Here is a 20,705-nt window from a genome sequence, read left to right as displayed (position 1 = left end):
GGGGGGGGGGGAAAATGGGGCAGATTGAGTGGCGCACACACACACACACGTACACACTATCTACAGACATACATCACTTACAATTCAGAAATTCTTCCACCACTTGTGTATTTCACACTCCTCCCCCAGTTTCTCAAAGGACTGTTCAATTACAGTGACAAACACTTTCACATGCACCCTCAATTATATACACAATTGGGGACGGGGAGTTGGTTCTCTCTTAATCCCCGCCCTGTTGTTGCTCAGTAATTTCTACAGCAGTTTACAGACAGTGTGTTTCAGAAAAGGGCAAAAAACGGAAAATATATATATTTATAATCTCATTGAAACAGAAGCAGCAGAAAGGAACATGTCTTAAGCCAGTGATCAACAGACACACAATGCACTAGCAACCCCCTTGTCAGCCAAGATTGACTTGGGGGTGGAGGGAGAGAGTCCAGGGGAGGCAAGAACAAATCCACAATGGAGCAAATTGCAAGATCCCAGAAGTAGTCCACTACAGCAGGAATGGTGGAACGTAGGCCCAAGCAGACAGACAGCAAGCATTTAGTTCCAATACACAGAGTTATAGTTTAGTAGCGGGGGGCATGGGGAGGAGTGCGTATGGAGGCCGCTGAGCGGGCTACCCCATTGCTACTCGCTCTTTCGTTTTGCACCTGGAAGCTTGTCTTGGATCCTGAGTAGAGACAGACACACACACAGGTTAACATTATCTGGAAAATTCGTCAGAATTAAATCCAAAAGCACGAATAACCTATCTGGGCATTGAAAACAGAACATTATCCGAGTGATCAACATACAAAGGGGACGGCTGATTTTACAAAAAACAGATCTGTCCTTTGGATAACGTGCAGATCATAGAATCCCTACTGTGTGGAAGCAAGCCATTCGGCCCATTGTGTCCACACCAATCCTCCAAACAGCGTTCCACCCAGACCCACCCTATCCCTGTAGCCCTGCATTTCTCATGGCTAACCCACCTAGACTGCACAACCCTGGACGCTATGTGGCAATTTAGCATGGTCAATCCACCTAGTCTGCACATCTTTAGTCTGTGGGAGGAAACTGGAGCACCTGGCAGACACGGGGAGAATGTGCAAACTCCACACAGACAGGCGCACAAGGGTGAAATCAAACCCGGCTCACTGATGCCATGAGGCAGCAGAGCCAACCACTGAGCCACCAAGGTACAGGGACAAATTGGATGAGGGCTGTCAATTTAATGAAGAGAAATGGTGAATATTCTGTGCCATGGAGTTGGGGTGAAGGCAGAGACCACCACTGCCTTGAAAAAAGAGACAGCAACAACTCTTTGAGGGAAAAGAGACTGAGCTGTAATTGTTCAAGGAGGCATTCAGATCCTTTGCCTGGATCAGAGGTCTTTGTGACTTCACTGTGGAATAAAGCCACGCACGGCTTTGAACACTCCACATGAACCAGATTCCAGAGGGTAAGGCCTGACTGGGAACACATTTGGCTTTGTCCCCTCAGCTGTTGCCATAAGCCAGATTCCTGGGACAGAGTGGAAGAGTAATCATTTGTCTCAGCCCCATTTGAAGCACTTTCTATATCCCCTGCTTGAACATGTCCCCCATAAGGGGCATTTCAGAGAATTTAAACAATACTCACTTCCCAAAAGCACAGGTTGCCTGTTTCTGAACTAGTTCAAAATAATGATCAATCTGCGTCTGTATCAAAAAAAAAGACAAAGAGTTACAGTTCCTCCTTAAGTAACTTTGTTGCTTTCCAAATCACATCTCTGCTGATCTCAGGTGCAGTGACCACATACAGATGCCAGCGGAGACCCACAATCTTAAACCAGCAACCCAAACACACAACAGAGTCCCCGGAAGAACTGGCACTCGCTAAACCCCCAAGACATGTTAACCTTGAGGTCCTGAACATAAAACTTGAGAATGAACCCATCCTGTCCCACTAAAGGTAAAGTTGCCATAGTCCTATTAGATCATAGGGCTGCTCTTTCATCAGAGAGACACAATTGGTGGTGGTTTAACCTGCTCAGGTGAGGGGAGGTTGAGAAGGAGCTTCCTTCATGGTCACTTCAGCTAGTGCAGGAATTGAAGCCAAGCTTTTGGCATTTCTCTGTATGGCCAGCTATCCAGCCAACTGAGCTAACAGACCCCACTCCGTGTGTCTCACTATTCAGCAGGACACACAGTACAGAGGCTGAGGGAGCAACCCCAGGGCACAGACACTGCCTACAGTAGCCCAGGTACCTACCTGGTAAGTTTGATAGATGATCGGAATGCTGAAGGTTAATAGTACGGCTAGAAAAGACAAAGGAGAAAATAAATCACAGTTAGAACAAATACACACAATGCTGACAGCCATCCCGACACAATGCACCAGTTCTGGTGTCTCCCATCAACAGAGAAACCGGATTAGATACCAGGTCTGCCCCACTCTCACCCCACCCACACCCAGAACATGTCTCATCCCGAATCTCTCCTGCACCATCACACACTGTCTCATGCCTCCTCCACAAAGTTTCTCATCCCACCCCACTTCCCTCCCAGCACAGGGGCTCTGCTCTGCTCCGCTCCCCCCAGCAAAAAAAAAGTCTCACTCAGCCCTCCCATCCCCCAGGTCTCCCCCACAATTTGATTCACAACAATCAAACAGTGTGAGGCTGTAACGTACCCAGAATCAGGAGAGTCAACCCATTGAAGACAGCTCCAACATAAGTCATTAGCCACATGAGAACTGCAAGCTGCAGGAAGAACAGGCAAATGTCAGGCACAAGATGACAGGGAGTGCAAGTTTCTTCAACCCAACTCAATCCCAATCTCAGGAAACCTGCATCTACATCAGAAAAGGTTTGGGGTCGGGGCGGTGGCGGGGGGGAGAGAGAGAGAGAAAAAAGGGGGCACAGAGAGAGAGAGACCGAGAGAAAAGGGGGCACAAAGAGAGAGACAGACAGACAGAAGGGGGCAGAGAGAGAAAGAAGGGGGCACAGAGAGAGAGAGACAGACAGACAGAAGGGGGCGGAGACAGAGAGAGAGAAAGACGGGGTGGAGAGAGAGAGAAAGAAGGGAGCACAGAGAGAGAGAGGGCACAGACAGCGAGAGAGAAAGAAGGGGGCACAGACAGCGAGAGACAGGGAAAGAAGGGGCCGAGAGACACAAGGCAGGAGAAGGGGAAGGGAGAGAGAGAGAAAGAAAGAAAGAAAAAGAGAAAGAAAGGGAAAGGAGGGGGGGGGAATGGAGGGGTTGGAAGGAAGGGGAATGAAAAAGAGGGAGAAGCCTAGGTCTTGCTGCTAATTAATCGTGGCCTGTAATTAAATCAGAGCCCAAGCGTTTACATTTCAAAGACCAGGTCACAAACCTTTAGTGAATCCACTAGATCCTGGACCAGGAAAAGCTGCAGCAGATATTTCAGCACTCGGTTCAGGTGGGTGAAGGCTATGTTGCAATATTTATGGAATGTTTCTGAGGACAAGGTGATGTCCTGTTCCAGATATGGCCTGGACAGAGTGAAGATAAATCCTGTTACTGGCACAGCCTGGGTTTCAGGACAAATACCACCAGCAGTCACCCACCCAATTCAGATGGTTCCATTTAATCACTGGCCATTCTGACACAGCAGGGCAGAAGGGAGAGATCGGGGGGCAGTGTGTCAATGTGATCAGGTTCCTCCCCTCACCTCATCTCCACCATCCTTCCCCCAAGAGCCTGACCCATTACACAGAATGGGGCTTTCATTATTCTCAATGCCTCTCAGAATCCTCCACACAATCTGCAAGCGTGTCTCTGGATGGAATCACACACACTTCCAGAGGGCTATGAATTAGTTGTGAATCCTCACACAGTGTTCCCTACCCCACCCCAACCCCAGGGAAAGGAGGAGGAGGTCAGAAATGATCAAACAAACATGCACATCCAACAAAGCAGTTTCAGCAACCTTACTTGAAAGGATTTCCATCGTTGGTTTTCTGCACAGCCTGTACCACGGACTTGTAGATGCGGAAACTGATGGTGACGGATAGCAAAGCCAGCACGAGATAGGCCATGACACTGACCACACTAAACACGGCCAGTGACACCAGCAAGGTCAGAATGGACCCAAACACAACCCCTGTCTTCTTAGGGTCACGCCAGTAGATCAGACCTTTCACTAGAGAGAGAGAGAGAGAGAAAAACCACATTGGTCAGGAAGAGTGGGATCGGGAATCGTGGCAAATATATCTCCCACTGCACCCTCAATCTCTCCTCCAGGCCTATCTAGAGCTGCTCTGGAAGGGTTTAGGGTGGGGGAAGCGGGAGTGAAATAAAAGGACCTTGGGTGTGTTAGTCTGGAAGCACTCAAGCTCTTGGGTCACGCCCAAGGCATCTCAGAGCCAGGTGTGGGCACGATACCCCACTCACACCCTGCCAAGCCCTAAAGCCATTTCCTCCAGGCCCCAAGTCAAACACCCTCAAGCCTTCACTCACCCAGATCAAAGTCATGATGTGGAGGTGCCAGTGTTGGATTGGGATCACACGACACCAGGTTATAGTCCAACAGGTTTATTTGAAATTACAAGCTTTCATCACACTGCTCCTTTATCAGGTGACTTCACCTGGACTATAACCTGGTGTCGTGTGACTTCAGACCAGATCAAAGTGGGAGACACCCCAGAGTCTCGTCCATGCACACAGAACACACCATTAGCAAGGGACACCAACTGATAAGACTGAACCAACTCCCCACAAGCTGGAGCCAGGTAATCTACTCAGCGCCCAATGGGACTAACATGCAACTCTCCCCAGAGTGCGGGAGTGCTGTCAGGGGCATGAACTCCCAGCGACCATTGGGATGAGGTGGTGCAGGTGCCACACCGAACCCCCAGGGGCTGGGGATAATATGTGGGAGCTATGTTGGGTGTTAAAGCTGAGCGAGCAAGCAGCAGCACTAACACATGGAGAGACAGACAATGAAACCAGTGCATTGTGTCTCAGAGGCCTGGCAGCCACAACACAGGCACAGTGACAAACAAACCCTTTCAGTAAATACTGAGAGAGAGAGGGAGAAGACTTTCCCTTTTGTTTGAACACACAACTGACCTAGGGAGTCCCCATGAGTTGTTGTCAGGAGCAGTTCGGCTGCGCAGCCATCCCCTCCCTGGTAACCCCTGTCAAAATGAATACTTATTTGCTGAAGACATTAACGTTGTGTCCCATATTGCCACAGTCACACCTGGGGAATAGAGGAGAGAGGGAGAATAAGGAGAGTTGTCAGGAGACAGAATGCATCAAAGCTTCTCCTGATCCACAGCTCAGAGAGTGAAGCAGCTGACTGCATAACAGAGCAATGACCTAATCTACTCATTGTACACAAACAACTCATTCACACAGACTGTACAAACAAGACTACTGTTAAGATCCAAATCAGTCCCCAACATAACCGATTCCTCAAATCAGAGTCATTGGAAATAAGAAGCTACGGCTCAACGGCAAACCGTAGACCATAAGATGTAGCAGCAGAAATAAGCCATTTAGCCCATCAAGTCTGCTCCCTCATTAAGTGAGATCTGATAATCCTCAACACCACTTTCCTGCCTTTTTGCCATAACCTTTCATTCCCTTCCTAATTAAAAATCTGTATCTCTCAATCCTGATATATTTACACACCCAGCTACGACAGCCCTCTGCAGTAAACAATTCCACAGATCACTAGCCTCAAACAAGAAAGTCCCCCTCATCTTGGTATTAAGAAGGGTGACCTCTTACTCTGAGATTGAACTCTGTGGTTGCAGGCTCCCCGACAGCAGAAACAACCTCTTTGCATCTACCTTATTGAGTCCTCTAAGAATCTCGTTTGTATGTATCTCATTCTTCTAAACTTCAATGAGTACAAGCCCAAGCTACTCAGTCTCCCTCCATACCCGGGATCAGCGTAGTGAACCTTTTTTGGACCATCTTTCCTTCGATAAGGGAATGAACATTGTTCACAATATTCCAGCTGCGGCCTGACGACTGCCTTGTAAAAACTCCCTAATTTTATGCTCCATTTGAAATAAAAGGCTAACATTCCATTTGCCTTTCCTATTACCCAATGAACTTGGATGCTTGCTTTTAGTGATCCATGGGCAAGGACTCCTAAATCCTTCTTTTCTGCAGCTTTCTGCAGTCTTTCTCCATTTAAATAATATTCAGCTCCACTTTTCTTCCAGCCAAAGTGCAGAACCTCCCATTTTCCCACATAATATTCCATCTGTCAAGTATTTGCCAACTTGCTCAACCTGTCTATATCCCTCTGCAGACTGTCATCCTCAGCACCTGCCTTCCCACCTACTTCTGCCACCTGCAAACTCAACTATACCACATTCAGTTTCCTCATCCAAGTCATTAATAGATATTGTAAATAATTGTGGCCTCAGCTCTGATCCTTGTGGCACTCCACTAGTTACAGGTTGTCATCCTGAAAATGCCTCCCACATTCCAACACTTTGTCTTCTATTAGTCATAGAGACATCCAGCATGGAAACAGACCCTTCGGTCCAACCAATCCATACCAACCATGTTCCCAAACTAAACTAGTCACACCTGCCTACGCTTGGCTCATATCCCTCCAAACATTTCCTATTCAAGAAATTATCCATGTCTTTTAAACATTGTAACTATACCCACATCTACCACTTCCTTTGGCAGTTCATCCCATACACTAACCACTATGTTTAAAAAAAGTTGCCCTCATGTCCTTTTTAAAAAAACTTTCTCCTCTCACCTTAAAAATATGCCCCCTAGTTTTGAACTCCCCACCCTAGGGAAAGACACCTGCCATTCACCTTATCTATGCCTCTCATGATTTTATAAACATCAGAAGGTCACTCCTCAACCTCCTACACTCCAGTGAAGAAAGTCCAGCCTATCTAGTCTATTTTTATAACTCAAACCCTCCATTCCTGACAACGTCTGGCAAATCTCTTCTGAACCCTCTCCAGTTTAATAATATTCTTCCTAAAACAGGGAGACCAGAATTCATAGCAGAGCATTTGGAAATATGTCATGTGATAAATCAAAGGCAGCATAACTAGAACACAGTATTCCAGAAGAGGCCTCACCAACCTCCTGTACAACTTCCAACATGACATCCCAACTCCTATACTTTCAAAAGGCCTGAGCAATGAAGGCAAGTTTGCTAAAGACCCTCCTAACCACCCTGTGATGCAAATTTCAAAGAATTATGTATCTGAGCCCCTAGGTCTCTCTGTTCTCCAACACTACCCAGGGCCCTAATCTTCTATCCCTGCTAACACAATATCTCCAAGATCATGGGTTCTTACCTTACTAAGTAGCTTTATAAGGTTGTTGACTTGCTTGCTGAGCTGGCTTGTTTTTGTCCAGACGTTTCATCACCATGCTAGGTGACGTCATCAGTGGAGCCTCCGATGAAGCAATGTTATTCTATCCACCTGGAATTTATACTGTTCAGTCCATTATGGTGTCATTTCCGGTTTTGATCTATATGGGTTTGTATATAGGGTCCAAATCTATATGTTTGTTGATTGAAGTACGGGTGGAGAACCATGCCTCCAGGAATTCCCATGCATGTCTATGTTTGGCTTGGGCTACTATGGTTACCTTGTCCCAGTTAAATTGATGGCCTTCATTGTCTGAACGTACCGATATTAAGGAGAGTTCGTCGTGCCGTTTTGCTGCTAGCTGATATTAGTGTATTCTGATGGCTAGTTTCCTTCCTGTCTGTCCGATGTAAATGTTTGTGGCAGTCATTGCATGGTATTTTGTAAACCTTGTTCGTTCTGCATGTGGTGGGAATGGGGTCTTTAATCCTTGTAAATGTTTGTCGTAGAGTGGATGTGGGCTTGTGGGCCACCGTGATTCCTAGTGGTCTTAGGAGTTTTGTTGTCAGTTCCAATATGTTCCTGATGTAGGGCAGTGTGGTCAGCGTGTTAGGGCGTATTGTGTCCTCCTGTTGTTGTCTGTTTTGTAGATATCTATAGATGAAGTTGTGGGGATATCTGTTTAAAGCGAGGATCTTGTACAAGTGTTCTTCCCTCTTTCCTGCGTAGTTCTGGAGCATCCACAACGTGAGCTTCAGATCTTTGCCAAAACTTTAAATGGCCTTACATGCAGTAGTACCTTATCAGATACTTTTTGGAAGTCCAGTATATTACGTTCTCTGCTTCCCCTTTATCTATTCGGCTTGCTATTTTCTCAAAGAACTCTAATAAACTTGTCTGACATGGTTTCCCTTTCATGAAGCCATGCTGCCTTTGATTTATCACATTACATATCTCCAAACACTTTGCTATGAATCTTACCTCTAGACCCCCAGCTCTGAGTTTCCATGCCTGGTGATTGTTGTGTTGACACCGTTCACAGCATTGACTTCCAGGTCGGATCTCAGAGATCCGAACAGAACAGAACAAAACAAAACAAAATTGGCAGGAATGCCGAGCGCTATTACATCCTTCAGAATAGACTCTAACGTTTTCTTAATGACAGAGATTAAGGTAATGGACCAAGTTACTTCTGTTGTCTCCTTCACTTTTCAGAATAAAAGTATTACTTCCTTTAGTATCCAAAGCTGCATCCAAACAGGTCTGGGTGATTTCTTAGTCTTTAGCTCCATTCCAGAAGTGACAACACTGTGGTGGTGGTGGTGGGGGGGGGGGTCGGTAAGTGGGGTAGGGGTCACAGATGCAATAGTGCATCAGTTGGTAGATTTATGGGGCTCTTCAGGGGAAGAATGCCCCCTAGGAATTGACAAGGCTTATGGGAAGACCAGGTTTGGAAAACCCTTGAGAGAGGACAACATAAGAACATAAGAAATAGAAGCAGCAGTAGGCCATCTGGCCCTTCCAGCCTGTTCCACCATTCAGTAAGATCATGGATGATCTTTCCATGGACTCAGCTCCACTTACCCCGCCCCGGCTCACCATAACTCTTAATTCCTTCACTGTTCAAAAATCTATCTTTGCCTTAAACACATTCAATGAGGAAGCCTCAACTGCTTCCCTAGGAAGGGAATTCCACAGATTCACAACCCTTTGGGTGAAGAAGTTCCTCCTCAACTCAGTCTGAAATCTACTCCCTCTTATTTTGAGGCTATGCCCCCTAGCTCTACTTTCAACCATTAGTGGGAACAACCTCCCTGCTTCTGTCTTATTTGTTCCCTTCACAATTTTGTATGTGTCTACAAGATCTCCCCTCATTCTTCTAAATTCCAATGAGTATACATTCCTCATTCACATTGGGGTAAATAGCTACATGAAATATCCATGTTGAAATTAACCAGCAAACCCATAGCATGATACAGTCACGACGAGCACAGATACCCTCGTGACCTCATGGTTCATCAAGCAGTTAGTTGTATAATACATTGCACATAAACGCAACAGTACACCCCTCCACCTTTATAAATTCCTGCCTATTCATTTATAACCACTGTCAACAGATCACACTGTAATGACTCAATCCCCACCCGATAAGACTGTCCCACAGAGAGTTACCGAGGAGTCTGGACCTGGATTCTCTACAGTTTTGAAGAATGAGAAGTGATACCATACATAATTCTTACAGGGCTCAACAGGCTAGATGTAAACAGGATCATAGAATCCCTACAGTGCAGAAACAGGCCATTTGACCCATCAAGTCATCCAAACAGCTGTTTCCCCCAGCTTGGGAGGAGGGTCAGTATCTACAACCTGGACAATTTCAGGAAAAGGGCAAGCAGTTCAGGACAGAGATGAGGATGATTCCCTTCACTCAGAGGGTGGAGAACGTTCGGAATTCTCTACCCTGGAGGCTCTGGTTGCTCTATCATTGGGCGGGTTCATGAATTCTCAGATTTTCAATTGTAAAGCATCAAAGCAAATGGAGTAGTACAGAAAAATGTTGTTGGAGCAGAAGGTTAGCCAGGATCTAGTTGAATGATGGAACAGGCCTAAGGGGGCTAATGGCCTATCCTTGAACTTTATTTCTTGTGTTTTATGTTTGGGAGTAGGGTGGGAGAATGAGCATTGAGCAACCAAGGGAGGAGATGTAATTACAACGTAACATGTTTACAGGAGGAAGTTTCTGTTCCTAATGTGAACATTCAATTTGATTGTTTCAAACCCAGGATCCTAAAATCTGGGATTAATGACATCTCCAGTTCCTGGTCCAATTTTCCTCCACTCTCTCATCGTAGTCAATATAATTTGGCCTCAACTCCTCATCACACGGAACACTGATTATTCTGCATGTCCCACTATCATAATCCTCAGTAACACTTTCTGAATGTTTAAGCATTCGATCTGCCAATATAAACATTCAAAATAGAAGCTGTGTATGTAAACTGTTCCCTGTCACAGGGTAGCTGAAGTCTATAGCCAGCAGGCAGCACAGTTGAGTAAGTCTCAGAGTCCCAGGCAAGGAATAAAGAGCTGTTCTATTCATGAAATGTCTGTGAACAACATGCAGAAAATTTACTAAAGAACATTCTAAAAATTAACCCCTTGCCTCCCCCATTCTGCAACAAATCTGAGGGCTGGGGAGAAGCAATGGGGTGATTACAAAGTGCAGTGGAGTGGGGGTAGTGGGTGGGCGGGGGATAGGGGCCAGCAGAAACAAAAAGAATGCTGGAGAAACCCAGCAGATCTGACTGCATCAGTGGAGAGAGAAATAGTGCACTCTTCGATTCTGGTCAGACTCTTTGTCTGTTCTACTGCCGTCAAAACATTAACACAGCGCATTTCTCTCCACAGACACTGCCAGACCTGCTGAGTTTCTCCAACATTCTGTTTTCCAGCATCTGCAGTATTCTGCTCATCTTTGAGAGGAGAGCAGTTTGTTTGAGGAATGGGGATCACTCAGCCCCTTCAACACCATTCTCTTCCCCAAAACCTGTAAAAGATACTCTGACCTCATGTGGGAACAGGTTGAACCCAGTCTCATTAAAGAAACCGACTACATCTTCCAGGCAGACTCTGCCAATGCAGTGCTGTGGCTGTGCTGCAATGGCTACAGAGACACAGTTGTTCACAGAGTCCAAAGCGTCATTGACAAGAGCAAGAGCTCTGTCTGGAGTTAATATTTAATCCTCAAATCAACATCACTCAAATTGATGATCTGACCAGTGTGTGTGGGATCTTGCTGTGCACTACTGGGGAGACAATGGCCTAGTGGTATTACCACTAGACTACTAATCCAGAAACTCAGCTAATATTCTAGGGCCCCGGGTTCAAATTCCACCATGGCAGATGCTGGGAGCTGAACTCAATAAAGAATCAAGAGTCTACTGACGATCATTAAACCATTGTCGATTATCGGAAAAACCCATCTGGGTCACTAATGTCCTTCAGAGAAGGAAAGCTGCTATCCTTACCTGGTCTGGCCTACATGTGACTCCAGATTCACGGCAATGTGGTCAACACTTAACAACCCTCTGGGCAATTAGGGAATGGCAATAAATGCTGGCCTAGCGAGAGACGCCCACATCCTGTGAGCCTCCTACTGTGCAGCAATGTAAACAACAGGGAGAGACAATGACCGAGTGGTATTATAACCAAGCTACTAACCCAGAGAATCAGGCAATATCCCAGAGATTTGGGTTTGAATCCTGCCATGACAGATGGTGGAATTCGAATTCAATAAAAAAGTCTGGAATTAATAGTGTAATGATGACCAGCAAACCACTGCTAATTATTGGAAAAAATCCATCTGGGTCACTAATGCCCTTTAGAGCGAGAAATCTGCCATCTTTACCTGGTCTGGCTTACACATGACCCTAGACCACAGTAAGGTGGTTGATTCCTAACTGCTCTCTAGGCAATTAGGGATAGGCATTAGATGCTGGACTTCTCCAGTAACACCCACGTCCTACGAGTATATATTTTAAAAATTGCCCCGGTGGGAAACGGACAGGGTGTGGAAAGGTAAGAGTGAAGGTTTGGGGTGGGAGGGCATGGTACAGAGGGTACTGAACAAGGGAGGTAAATCAGGGAAACTAGAACTGGCCAATAACAGAAACAAAAAGTGTGAGACAATAGTCGCATTCTGCTCTGTCAGACGGTCCCTCAAGAGCAGGAGTTGTCGACTGGTTTAGAAATATTTCCCACCCAAAATCTAACTCAGCTTCAAATAAAACCAACGACCTAGTCACCACTACCTCTTGCAGAAGAGATTTCTGATTACGAATCACCCTCTGAGCCAGGACATTTGTCCACATCTGTCTTCAGTGGGAGAGCCCTTTCCCTCAAACTGGGGCGATCAATTCCAACCTCCCCTCACAAGGGGAAACATCCTCTGGATATTCATTCAGTCTGTCGAGACCCATCAGCATCTTTCGTGTTTCAATGAGATTACCACTCATTCTTACTTTTAAACATCTGAAAGTAATATCACCCACAACTGAACAGCCTTCCTTCCACCTACTCCATCACGGGTAATGCTGGCTCCCCCCTCCCCCCCCCCCCGAAGGGGGCATGGAGCAGAGCGGTTTAGGGAGGGAATTCCTGATCTCAGGGCACCAGGCGCCTGAAGGCATGACCTCCAACAGTGGAGTGATGGGAACTGGGGATGATTGAGAGGCCAGAACCCGAGGAGGTGGCAGAGTTAGGGAGAGGCGTACGGGCTGGAGGAAGTGGCAGAGATAGGGAGGGTTAAGGCCATAGAAGGATTTGAACATGGGGTGAGACTCTAAAAGAAGAAACTAACAGAATCATACACACCTTGAGGCTGTTGATGGGGATTCAAAACAGACAAACCTGAGCAGACATGGTGCAGGCAGTCAGACACATACAGCTCAGTGGACGTAGGTCAGGTTTATGAAGGTGATGACAAATGGGTTAAAGACAATGGGTGCAGTTAATAAAATGAGGAAGGTACAGACAGCAAAAGCTTTTACCTGCCATTTTACTCAGCCTATCAGAAGCCTCCCCACCAACAGGCCTTTCCATCTGCACAGGCTCCGAGACAGTTTGTGATTTCAGCTCTGGTCTCACTTTGGAGTCACTTGGAGGGGCCGTGTCCACAAGGGGCTGGGCCAGATGCAGGGTCAGGCCTTCGTCTCTTCCTGGCTCCTCGATGGGAGAGTATTGCTGGAGGGTTAGTTTGCTCAGTGCCTGAGGAGCGGTGGTTAACTGGGGCTGGACTCTGTCATCAGACCCTATGAAGCTCTGTCCATCCTTGGCTCTTTGATCTTTCTGTGTGTCCCTCCTTCCTGAAGCGCTGAGATTGGCTACTTCCTGCTTCACGGTTGGTTGTTCGACTCCAGCCAGTCCGACTGAAGATGGTGACACAGAATCTAAAGCCTTGATTGTTCCCTCAGCCACTCCCTCCTGGGCCTTCGCTGGACCATTAGCTGATCTGACAACGAATGTAGGGGTTTCAGTAACTATGGGTGTGGATTTGATGATGATCGATTGGGGTGGAGCTGGTTTCACGGACACAGACTGCATTTCCCCAAAAACGTGGCCCCTTTGGGCTGCTGATCTCCGAATCATCTCTTGTAAAGGAGAAGAACCTTCCACCACAGAATGCTCCCCGCTATCAGCACTGAAGACAGGAAAGTCTGCTGACTGCTGAGTGGTAGGAGAATCAGTTGGAGACAGGCCACGTGGGTGCCAGTGCGGTTGGTCCACATGGGACAAGGTTGGCAAGACTGGAGAACCAGATCTTGGCTCACGTTTGCCAGTTTCTTCTACTGTAGACATATGCTCATCTAATTGGTAACTGGCGGCCGGAGGTGAGGAAGGGGAAACTGCACAGACTGAAGGTACAACTTCTTGAGAAGGCATTGGTCTTTGTTCCGACACCACTTCTCCTGTGTGACCAAGCCCAGGTGAAGCTCCAACCAGTACTGGGCTTTCTGCTGGACAGCCTTTGGTTTCTGCAGACAGTGTCCTATCTCCTCCAGTGCCTGTGGATTGAAGATTCACAGACTCTCTCTGTCTGTCACTGACCGTCTGCTCCCTGGTCTCTGTAAGATTTAACACTGGCACAAAAACCAGTTTCTCAGTGGTGCCTGTATCACCTGACTGCTCCTTCCCACACGAGGGGGTCCCCACTGGGATGGACCTGACATCTTCAATAACGGTGTCATCAGATTCTCCGGAACTGTCTGCCTCCATATTCTCCAATCTCACGGACAGAACACGATCAAGGGCAGTGGCTCCTTCAAGGGCTGGGCATTGTGAGCTGCCCCAGGTTGAAGCTGGATCTTCACGGAGTTGGTGAGTTTCCTTACCAGGGGAAATCTCCTTTGCCTCTTTCTTCAGAGGCTGTGGCTCATCCATTGGGTCTCTGTGTGGTACCTCTGCTGAGGGTTCACTGCTCCTATTTAGAGGGTCAATCTGACCCTCATGCCCAACATCGGGCAGAGTCTTGATGCCAGCACTGGTGGATGTGGGTACTTGCACAGAAAGGTTCACAGGCTCATCTGGGGTAATCTTTATAAGCGAGTAAGGAGAGAGTCTGTCAGTTCCAGGGCCACTTACTGGCTCCAGCATCCTGTCTGAAAGATCCAGGTCCATTTCAAGACCGTAGACCATCTTTCTTTTATTAAGCGGCTGAGAAAGTGGATCTCCAGGAATCGAATCCTGTGGTCTGCTCATTGATCCACAGACAGAAGGTTGAAAGCTTTTGGAAGTTATGTCCATGGAAATCCCACCTCCTGTGATGGCATTTGGCCTGAAGACATCTCCTTCTCCGATGCTGCTTTGTCTGTCAGGAGTCTCCTGCTGGACACCTGCTCGAGGGCAGGGCACAGCGTGCGGAAGTTCTCCTGTCTTCAAACTGGACTTTGGCCCAATAGCAGCAACTGTTTCAGCTTCAGTTCTGGCCATTGTTTGACCCAATGGATCAGTCTCAATCCCTGCTGTGAATGGGGGAAGCTTCTGAGGCAGGTTCAGATCCACATTGCGCTCATCCACAATAGACAATGACTTTGAAGTCTCTTCAGCACAAGGTCCCTTCTCTTGCATTTCGGCAAGCACCTCGAAAGGAGAGTCAGGACTAATTCTTTCCAACGAATCTTCTTCTTGTGAAGAATCAATTGAAGAAGGGTCACTTTTTGCTGGCTCCTCAGGAGCGTGCTCTGCCCCAGTCCCATGGTGAACTCGCTCCATTTGACAAACTTCCACTGCTTCCAGTACTCGTTGAGATTCCTGCTTCCCAAATACCAGCTCAGGTTGGCTCATCCAACTGTAGTTATCAAAGACACTTCCTCCAGGCTGAGAGCCCCTGAAGGCTGTGTTGTTCCCAGAAGCATTCCCATAGAGGCTGCTCATTCCACGAGGGACTGCAGATCCTAAACGTTCCTGCTCACTGTCCGACAGAGCAGTCTTCTTCGACGAGGGGTTCAAGGCAGATGATCCACCTTGACCCGAGAGCATGTCAGATGTCACAACAGAGCCAAGGGCAGAAGGTGGGAAAGACCCGATCGTTTCAGAAACGCTCACACAGCTCGGCTGTTGTGAAGACAGACTGTGACCAGAGAGGAGCGTTTGGAGTTGCAATCTCTCTGTGAGCAGACAGCAAGAGAAATTCAGAAAACCATAAAAACCAGACAAACCAGTCTCACAGCATGCAATGCTTGGTGGACACAAGGGAGACAGAAATGATCTCAGCAGCCATGCATGGAAGGACACTTGCCTCACAAATAAGTCAGCAACAGCAATGCAGCATTAGGAAAAATGCACTCGTCACCACTGACCCCCTTATGAGACGGGGTAGTTAGGAAGAAAAATGGCAATTAAAAAGGGAACAGAAAACTAAAGAAAAGAATACAAACAACGTGACAACATTTGCAGCCAGTACTGGGCATTAAGATTACAACTCAAAGAGAAAGGATAGGTCTCATTGGATAACCTTCTGCCTTTAGAAAGGGTATTGTCACCAATGAATAAATACATTTCATTTCACCTTCTGCATCCGAACTCCCTCCTGCAATCCCACACCACAACACCAGAAATGCTAGAACATTGCATCAAGACACCAGGATGAAGATAATTCCCCTTGAAAGGGCTCCTTGAATTATCATAATAGACACAAAAAGCAAATAAAGCCAAGCAACTCGGACTCAAAGAATTGACTGCTCAAACTCTATGTCTATTGCGTTCATGCATGGGCTCACAGCCACTATTTAAACAGAGGGATATTGCAATGAACTTATATAGGACACGTTAGATCTCAGCTAGCGTATTGCATGTGGTTCTGAGCACCACATTATAGGAAGGATGTGAATAAATTGGAGAGAGCGCAGAGGAGATTTGAGAATGGTTCCAGGGATGAGATACTTCAATGATGAGGATAGTCTGGAGAAACTAAGACAGTTTTCCTTGCAGAGGAGAAGACAGAAGTTTTCTCAAAATTATAAGGAGTCTGGACAGAAAATATAGGGAGAAACTGCTCCCCCTTGTAAAGGGATCAGGAACCAGAGGACAACAATGTTGGAAGGGATTTGCAAAAGCAGCAATAGGAGATGAGAGAAAGCTTTCTCACTCAGCGAGTGGTTGGGTCAGGGCCTGGAAATGTTGTGGAAACCAGTTCAGACAAGGCATTCAAGAGGGCGTTGGAAGATTATTTAAACAGAAGCAATGTGTGGAGTTACAAGGAAACGGCAGGAGACTGGCACAAAGTTAAAATGTTCAGACATGATGGGCTGAATGCCCTCAGTGCACCATAACAATTCTGTCTAGACAAACTCCCAATCACTGCCATGGCCTCAATATAAATTTGCAGGGTCATTAAAGTATAATTACAAGATTGTGCTTAGTAACCCTTTTTTATTCATTCGTGGGACCTGGGCATCACTGGTTGGTCCAGTATTTATTGCCCGTCCCTAGTTGCCCCTTGAGAATGATTTGGAGGTGCCGGTGCTGGATGGGGTGGTCAAGGTCAAAAATCACACGACACCAGATTATAGTCCAACAGGTTTATTTGAAGCTTTCGGAGTTTTGCTCCTTCTTCAGGTGTCAGTGAGAGAGGTGTCATCGGACACAGGCCCCTTGAGAAGATGGTGGCGAGCTGCCTTCTTGAGCCGCTGCAATCCACCAACATAGACTGACAATTATCAGCTTGTGTTTGTGTCTATTTGCCTTTCCACTCATTCACTCCTTTGGGTTTGATGTTCTGCTAGCTGGTTCATTAATGTTCAAATCCAGGTGTTTTGAGAATGTGGCTATTTGTTAAAAGAAAGATTAGATAAAATAATCCTAAAACAGAATGTCACAAAGCAGAACAATGAGATGCTGCTCTTACCAATTGGGGAAGACACCTTGGGCTGGCCAAAGAAAGGTCAACATTACCCCTGGGGTCAAACCCACCACCTTCCTCTCCAAGGGTCAAAGCCTCCCCCGGGGTGGTCAATTCCCAGGCCTTACTGCCAGAGATCAATCCTCAGACCAGATCCCCAGGGTCAATACCCTCCAAGGGTCAGATCCCCTCCCCACCCCTGGACAGAGGTTGGATTTTGGGGACAGCATGGGACAAAAGTGGGCAGATGCCTCAGGATTGACTCCAGATGATAATCCAGGCCCTGGGCTCAGAGCAATGACCTATCTAAACTGACATTGAAGATTCTATTTTTATAAGTTGCAATCCTATAAACACAGTGTTTACGGGAAATGAGAGTAGAGGTAGAGAGGGTTAAACTTGCCTTCAGTTAGAGAGATATGCTGAGAGGAAGAAGAAAGCAAATTATCTGAAAAATATAAGAATAGCAGATAATTAGACCCCAAGGGAATCCATAACAGTGACAGAATGAGCCTCCTGTCTCTGCCCATTTCCCAGCCAAGATGCTCAGAGAGTCCTCATCGACACCCCCTTTCTCCCTCGTCCTCCGTTACAGACAAGCTTAGAGATAGCCATTAACACTGTCCTCACAGCTTGTAATATCTCCTATCTCTCTGCTATCGGATCATTAGAAACGTCCACTCTCACCATCAATGTCCTGCTTTCCCAATGCTCATTGATCTTCTGTGGCATTGCTCGTGGTGAGCCAGTGGATGGGTTAGATGACAACAATGCTCCAAAGTGTATTATACTAATAATGTACAGCAAGATATCTTTCAAAGCTATAGGGAAATACTGCCTCTCAATAGCTTCTGGGCCTAATTGGATTAGTGTCACCCTTGGCATCTTCCCATCCATTTGCAGAAGGTGTGACACTTGAATGTTCATTTACACCCCCCTCACTGTCCATGATCCCAAACACATCCTCCAGGTGAAGCAGCATTTCACTTGTATTTCTTTCAATTTGCTCGGCTGTATTCACTGCTGACAAAGCAGTCTCCTTTACACTGGGGAGACCAAACACAGACTGGGTAATCACTGTAAACACCTCCACTCTGTGTGGAGAAATGACTCTGATTTTTCAGTTGCTTGTCGTTTAAACACACCATCTGCTCTCATGCTAGTGTTTCCATCCTGGGCCTGCTGTAGTGTTTCAGTGAAGCTGAATGGAAGCTGGAGGAGCACCACTTCATTCTGGCACTTTACAGCCTTCAGGACTCAACATTGCGTTCAACATGATCACTGTCCTCCATTCTGATTCCACACTACCCCCCTCCCCCACCCTGTCTCTTGTTTGTTGTCAGTGAGGCTGACCTAGTTCCTGCTATTAACACCTATTCTTCATCTATAGCACTCCTCCACTACACTCCCTTAGCACTTCCTTTTGTCTTCCTTCTGGGCACCTCTCTATCTGTCCCCTTCTCTCCTCCTCCCCCTCTGTCAGTAGCACAAACCCACTGTTTTTCAGGCCACTTCAGTCCTAAAGAAAAGTTAGACAGGACTCGAAATGTTAACTGTTTCTCTCTCTCTCCTGATGCTGTTGGACCTGCTGAGTTTCACCAGCACTCTGTTTCTGGGATTACAGGAGGAAAGTCATCACTTCCAAAATTTCAGCAAATTCCCAATTGCCCCCATCAGGGCTGGGAGAAGCAAGGACTCATTAGAACATGGAATGGATTTTCAGAGGAAGTGGAGGAGGCAAACAGTTCAGATGCTCAGAGAAGAAAACAAAGTAATAGACAAAAGAAAAAGGAAAAAAAAATCAGCTGGAAGCTGACAAGTAGTAACTGGAATGAAAGGAGACTATAAACACCAGCATAATCTCAATGGAGCAAATGGCCTGGTTCAGAGTTGTATATACATAAAATATCTTGTTATCTTAAAAATAATCAAATCATGTAGAATCACCCAGCATAGGTGGAGGCCATTCGTCCCATTGTGCCTGTGCTGCCTCTGTGAAAGATCTACCCAATTCATCCCCCTCCAAGCTCTTTCTCCTACAAGACTGCAAATCTTCCTGATTCCCCTCCTTTAGAAAGTTCCTGTTGTTCTTTCAGGTAGTGCATCCCAGATCAGAACAACTCACTGCCTCAAATAAAACATTCTCATCTCCTCTCCGCACCCCCACCCCAGGTTCTTTCCCCGATTCTCCACAACCTGGGCACCTCTGGTGACAGACGCACTTGCCGAACAGTATCTCCTTATTCACCATGAGAAGTCACCATTGTTTTAGAGAGATGGAGAACTCCAGTTTCCCAGTCTACCACCCACCCCACCCCCCAACCCCAAACATTACAACACCATTCCAATGCATGGCATCTGTAGTGACACAGATAATACCATACAGTATGCTGATCCCACTCTCCATGCTATAGTTTGGGACACAGTAGATCAGATGATTTGATCAGTGCTGGAGTGAGAGTCTACAAAATGCACAAATGGAAGAAACATGGGTACATTAGTAGGCCATTCATCCCATTGAGCCTGCTCATCGATAACACCTCCCACACCACCTTATATCGCTCACTACCACTAGTCTCCAGAAGCCTAGCAATCTCTGTGTTGAACGTACTCAGTGATTGAGCTTCCAGAGCTTCTGGGCGAAAGAATACCAAACGTTCTCTCACCACCCTCTGGGTGAAGACATTCCTCCTCATTTCATCACTAAATAGTCTGCCCCTTTCCTGAGATTATGTCTACTGGTTCTAGACTCAAGAGTCAGGGGAAACATGCTCACTACATCAATCTGATTGTGTAAGTTTCAATGAGGTTACATCTCAAGCAAATACAGATCCAGTCCAACTACAACAAGACCTGGATAATGCCCAGGCTCAAGGTGATAAGTTATAGTCACACAACACAAAGTCACTGCCTGGCATTATCTCCAAGAGAGAATATAATCATCACCCCTTGATTTTCAATGACATCACCATCACTGAATGCCCTGCTATTAACTCATCTCCTTGACTCCCCAAAGCCTGTCCATCTACAAGGCACAAGACAGGAATGTGATGGAAGACTCTATACCTGCCTGGAAGGTGCAGCTCCAACAACATTTGATAAGCTCGACACCATCCAGGAAAAAGCAGCCTGCTTGATTGACACACATCCACAAACATCCACTCCCTCCACCACTGACACTCAGTAGCAGCAGTGTGTTTTTTAAAAATTCATTCACAGAATGTGGGCAGTGCTGGCTGCGTCAGCGTTTATTGCCCATCCCTAAGTGCACAGAGGGGCAGTTAAGAGTGAACCACATTGCTGTGGGTCTGGAGTAGCGTTTAGGCCACACTAGGGGAGGATGGCAGTTTCCTTCTAGCTAATCTTTTACTTTTTACATAGTTAAAGAGGTTTTTACAAATCTGCCCTTATGCTACTCACTGGTTTGTATTTATATTTTCATTCCCCTTCCTTGATGAGTTTCTTGGTCATCCTTTGAGGGTTTTTAAATTGCTCCCAATCTTT

General features: G+C 46.5%; 1 protein-coding gene across 1 annotated transcript; it reads right to left on the bottom strand.

Moving 5' to 3' along the window:
- Window positions 1-298: 298 nt before the first annotated feature.
- On the bottom strand, window positions 299-17,746 carry LOC109921801. Its single transcript, XM_020521848.2, has 8 exons — window positions 17,605-17,746; window positions 12,853-15,468; window positions 3,927-4,134; window positions 3,346-3,484; window positions 2,662-2,731; window positions 2,242-2,288; window positions 1,630-1,688; window positions 299-676 (listed from the first exon to the last, which is right to left on the bottom strand). Exons 1-8 carry the CDS (start codon window positions 17,729-17,731, stop codon window positions 634-636), a joined length of 3,309 nt encoding a protein of 1,102 aa, XP_020377437.2. The 5' UTR covers window positions 17,732-17,746; the 3' UTR covers window positions 299-633.
- Between the last annotated feature and the right edge of the window lie 2,959 nt (window positions 17,747-20,705).

This window comes from Rhincodon typus, unplaced genomic scaffold (assembly GCF_021869965.1).
Source record: "Rhincodon typus isolate 14 unplaced genomic scaffold, sRhiTyp1.1 hic_rhity00002765, whole genome shotgun sequence".
Classification (NCBI taxonomy): domain Eukaryota; kingdom Metazoa; phylum Chordata; class Chondrichthyes; order Orectolobiformes; family Rhincodontidae; genus Rhincodon; species Rhincodon typus.
Note: the sequence above shows the minus strand (reverse complement) of the source record. Positions and strands in the feature narration are given on the sequence as shown.

Bases quoted from the DNA above. Each gene is read 5' to 3' on its own strand.
- LOC109921801 (XM_020521848.2), bottom strand. From the start codon at position 17,731: ATGGGCAGAGACAGGAGGCTCATTCTGTCACTGTTATGGATTCCCTTG. The intron at 15,469-17,604 runs GCAAGTTTAACC...GTCTGCTCACAG, and splicing joins GCATATCTCTCTAACTGAAG to AGAGATTGCAACTCCAAACG. The intron at 677-1,629 runs GTGAGTATTGTT...GTCTCTACTCAG, and splicing joins GCAACCTGTGCTTTTGGGAA to GATCCAAGACAAGCTTCCAG.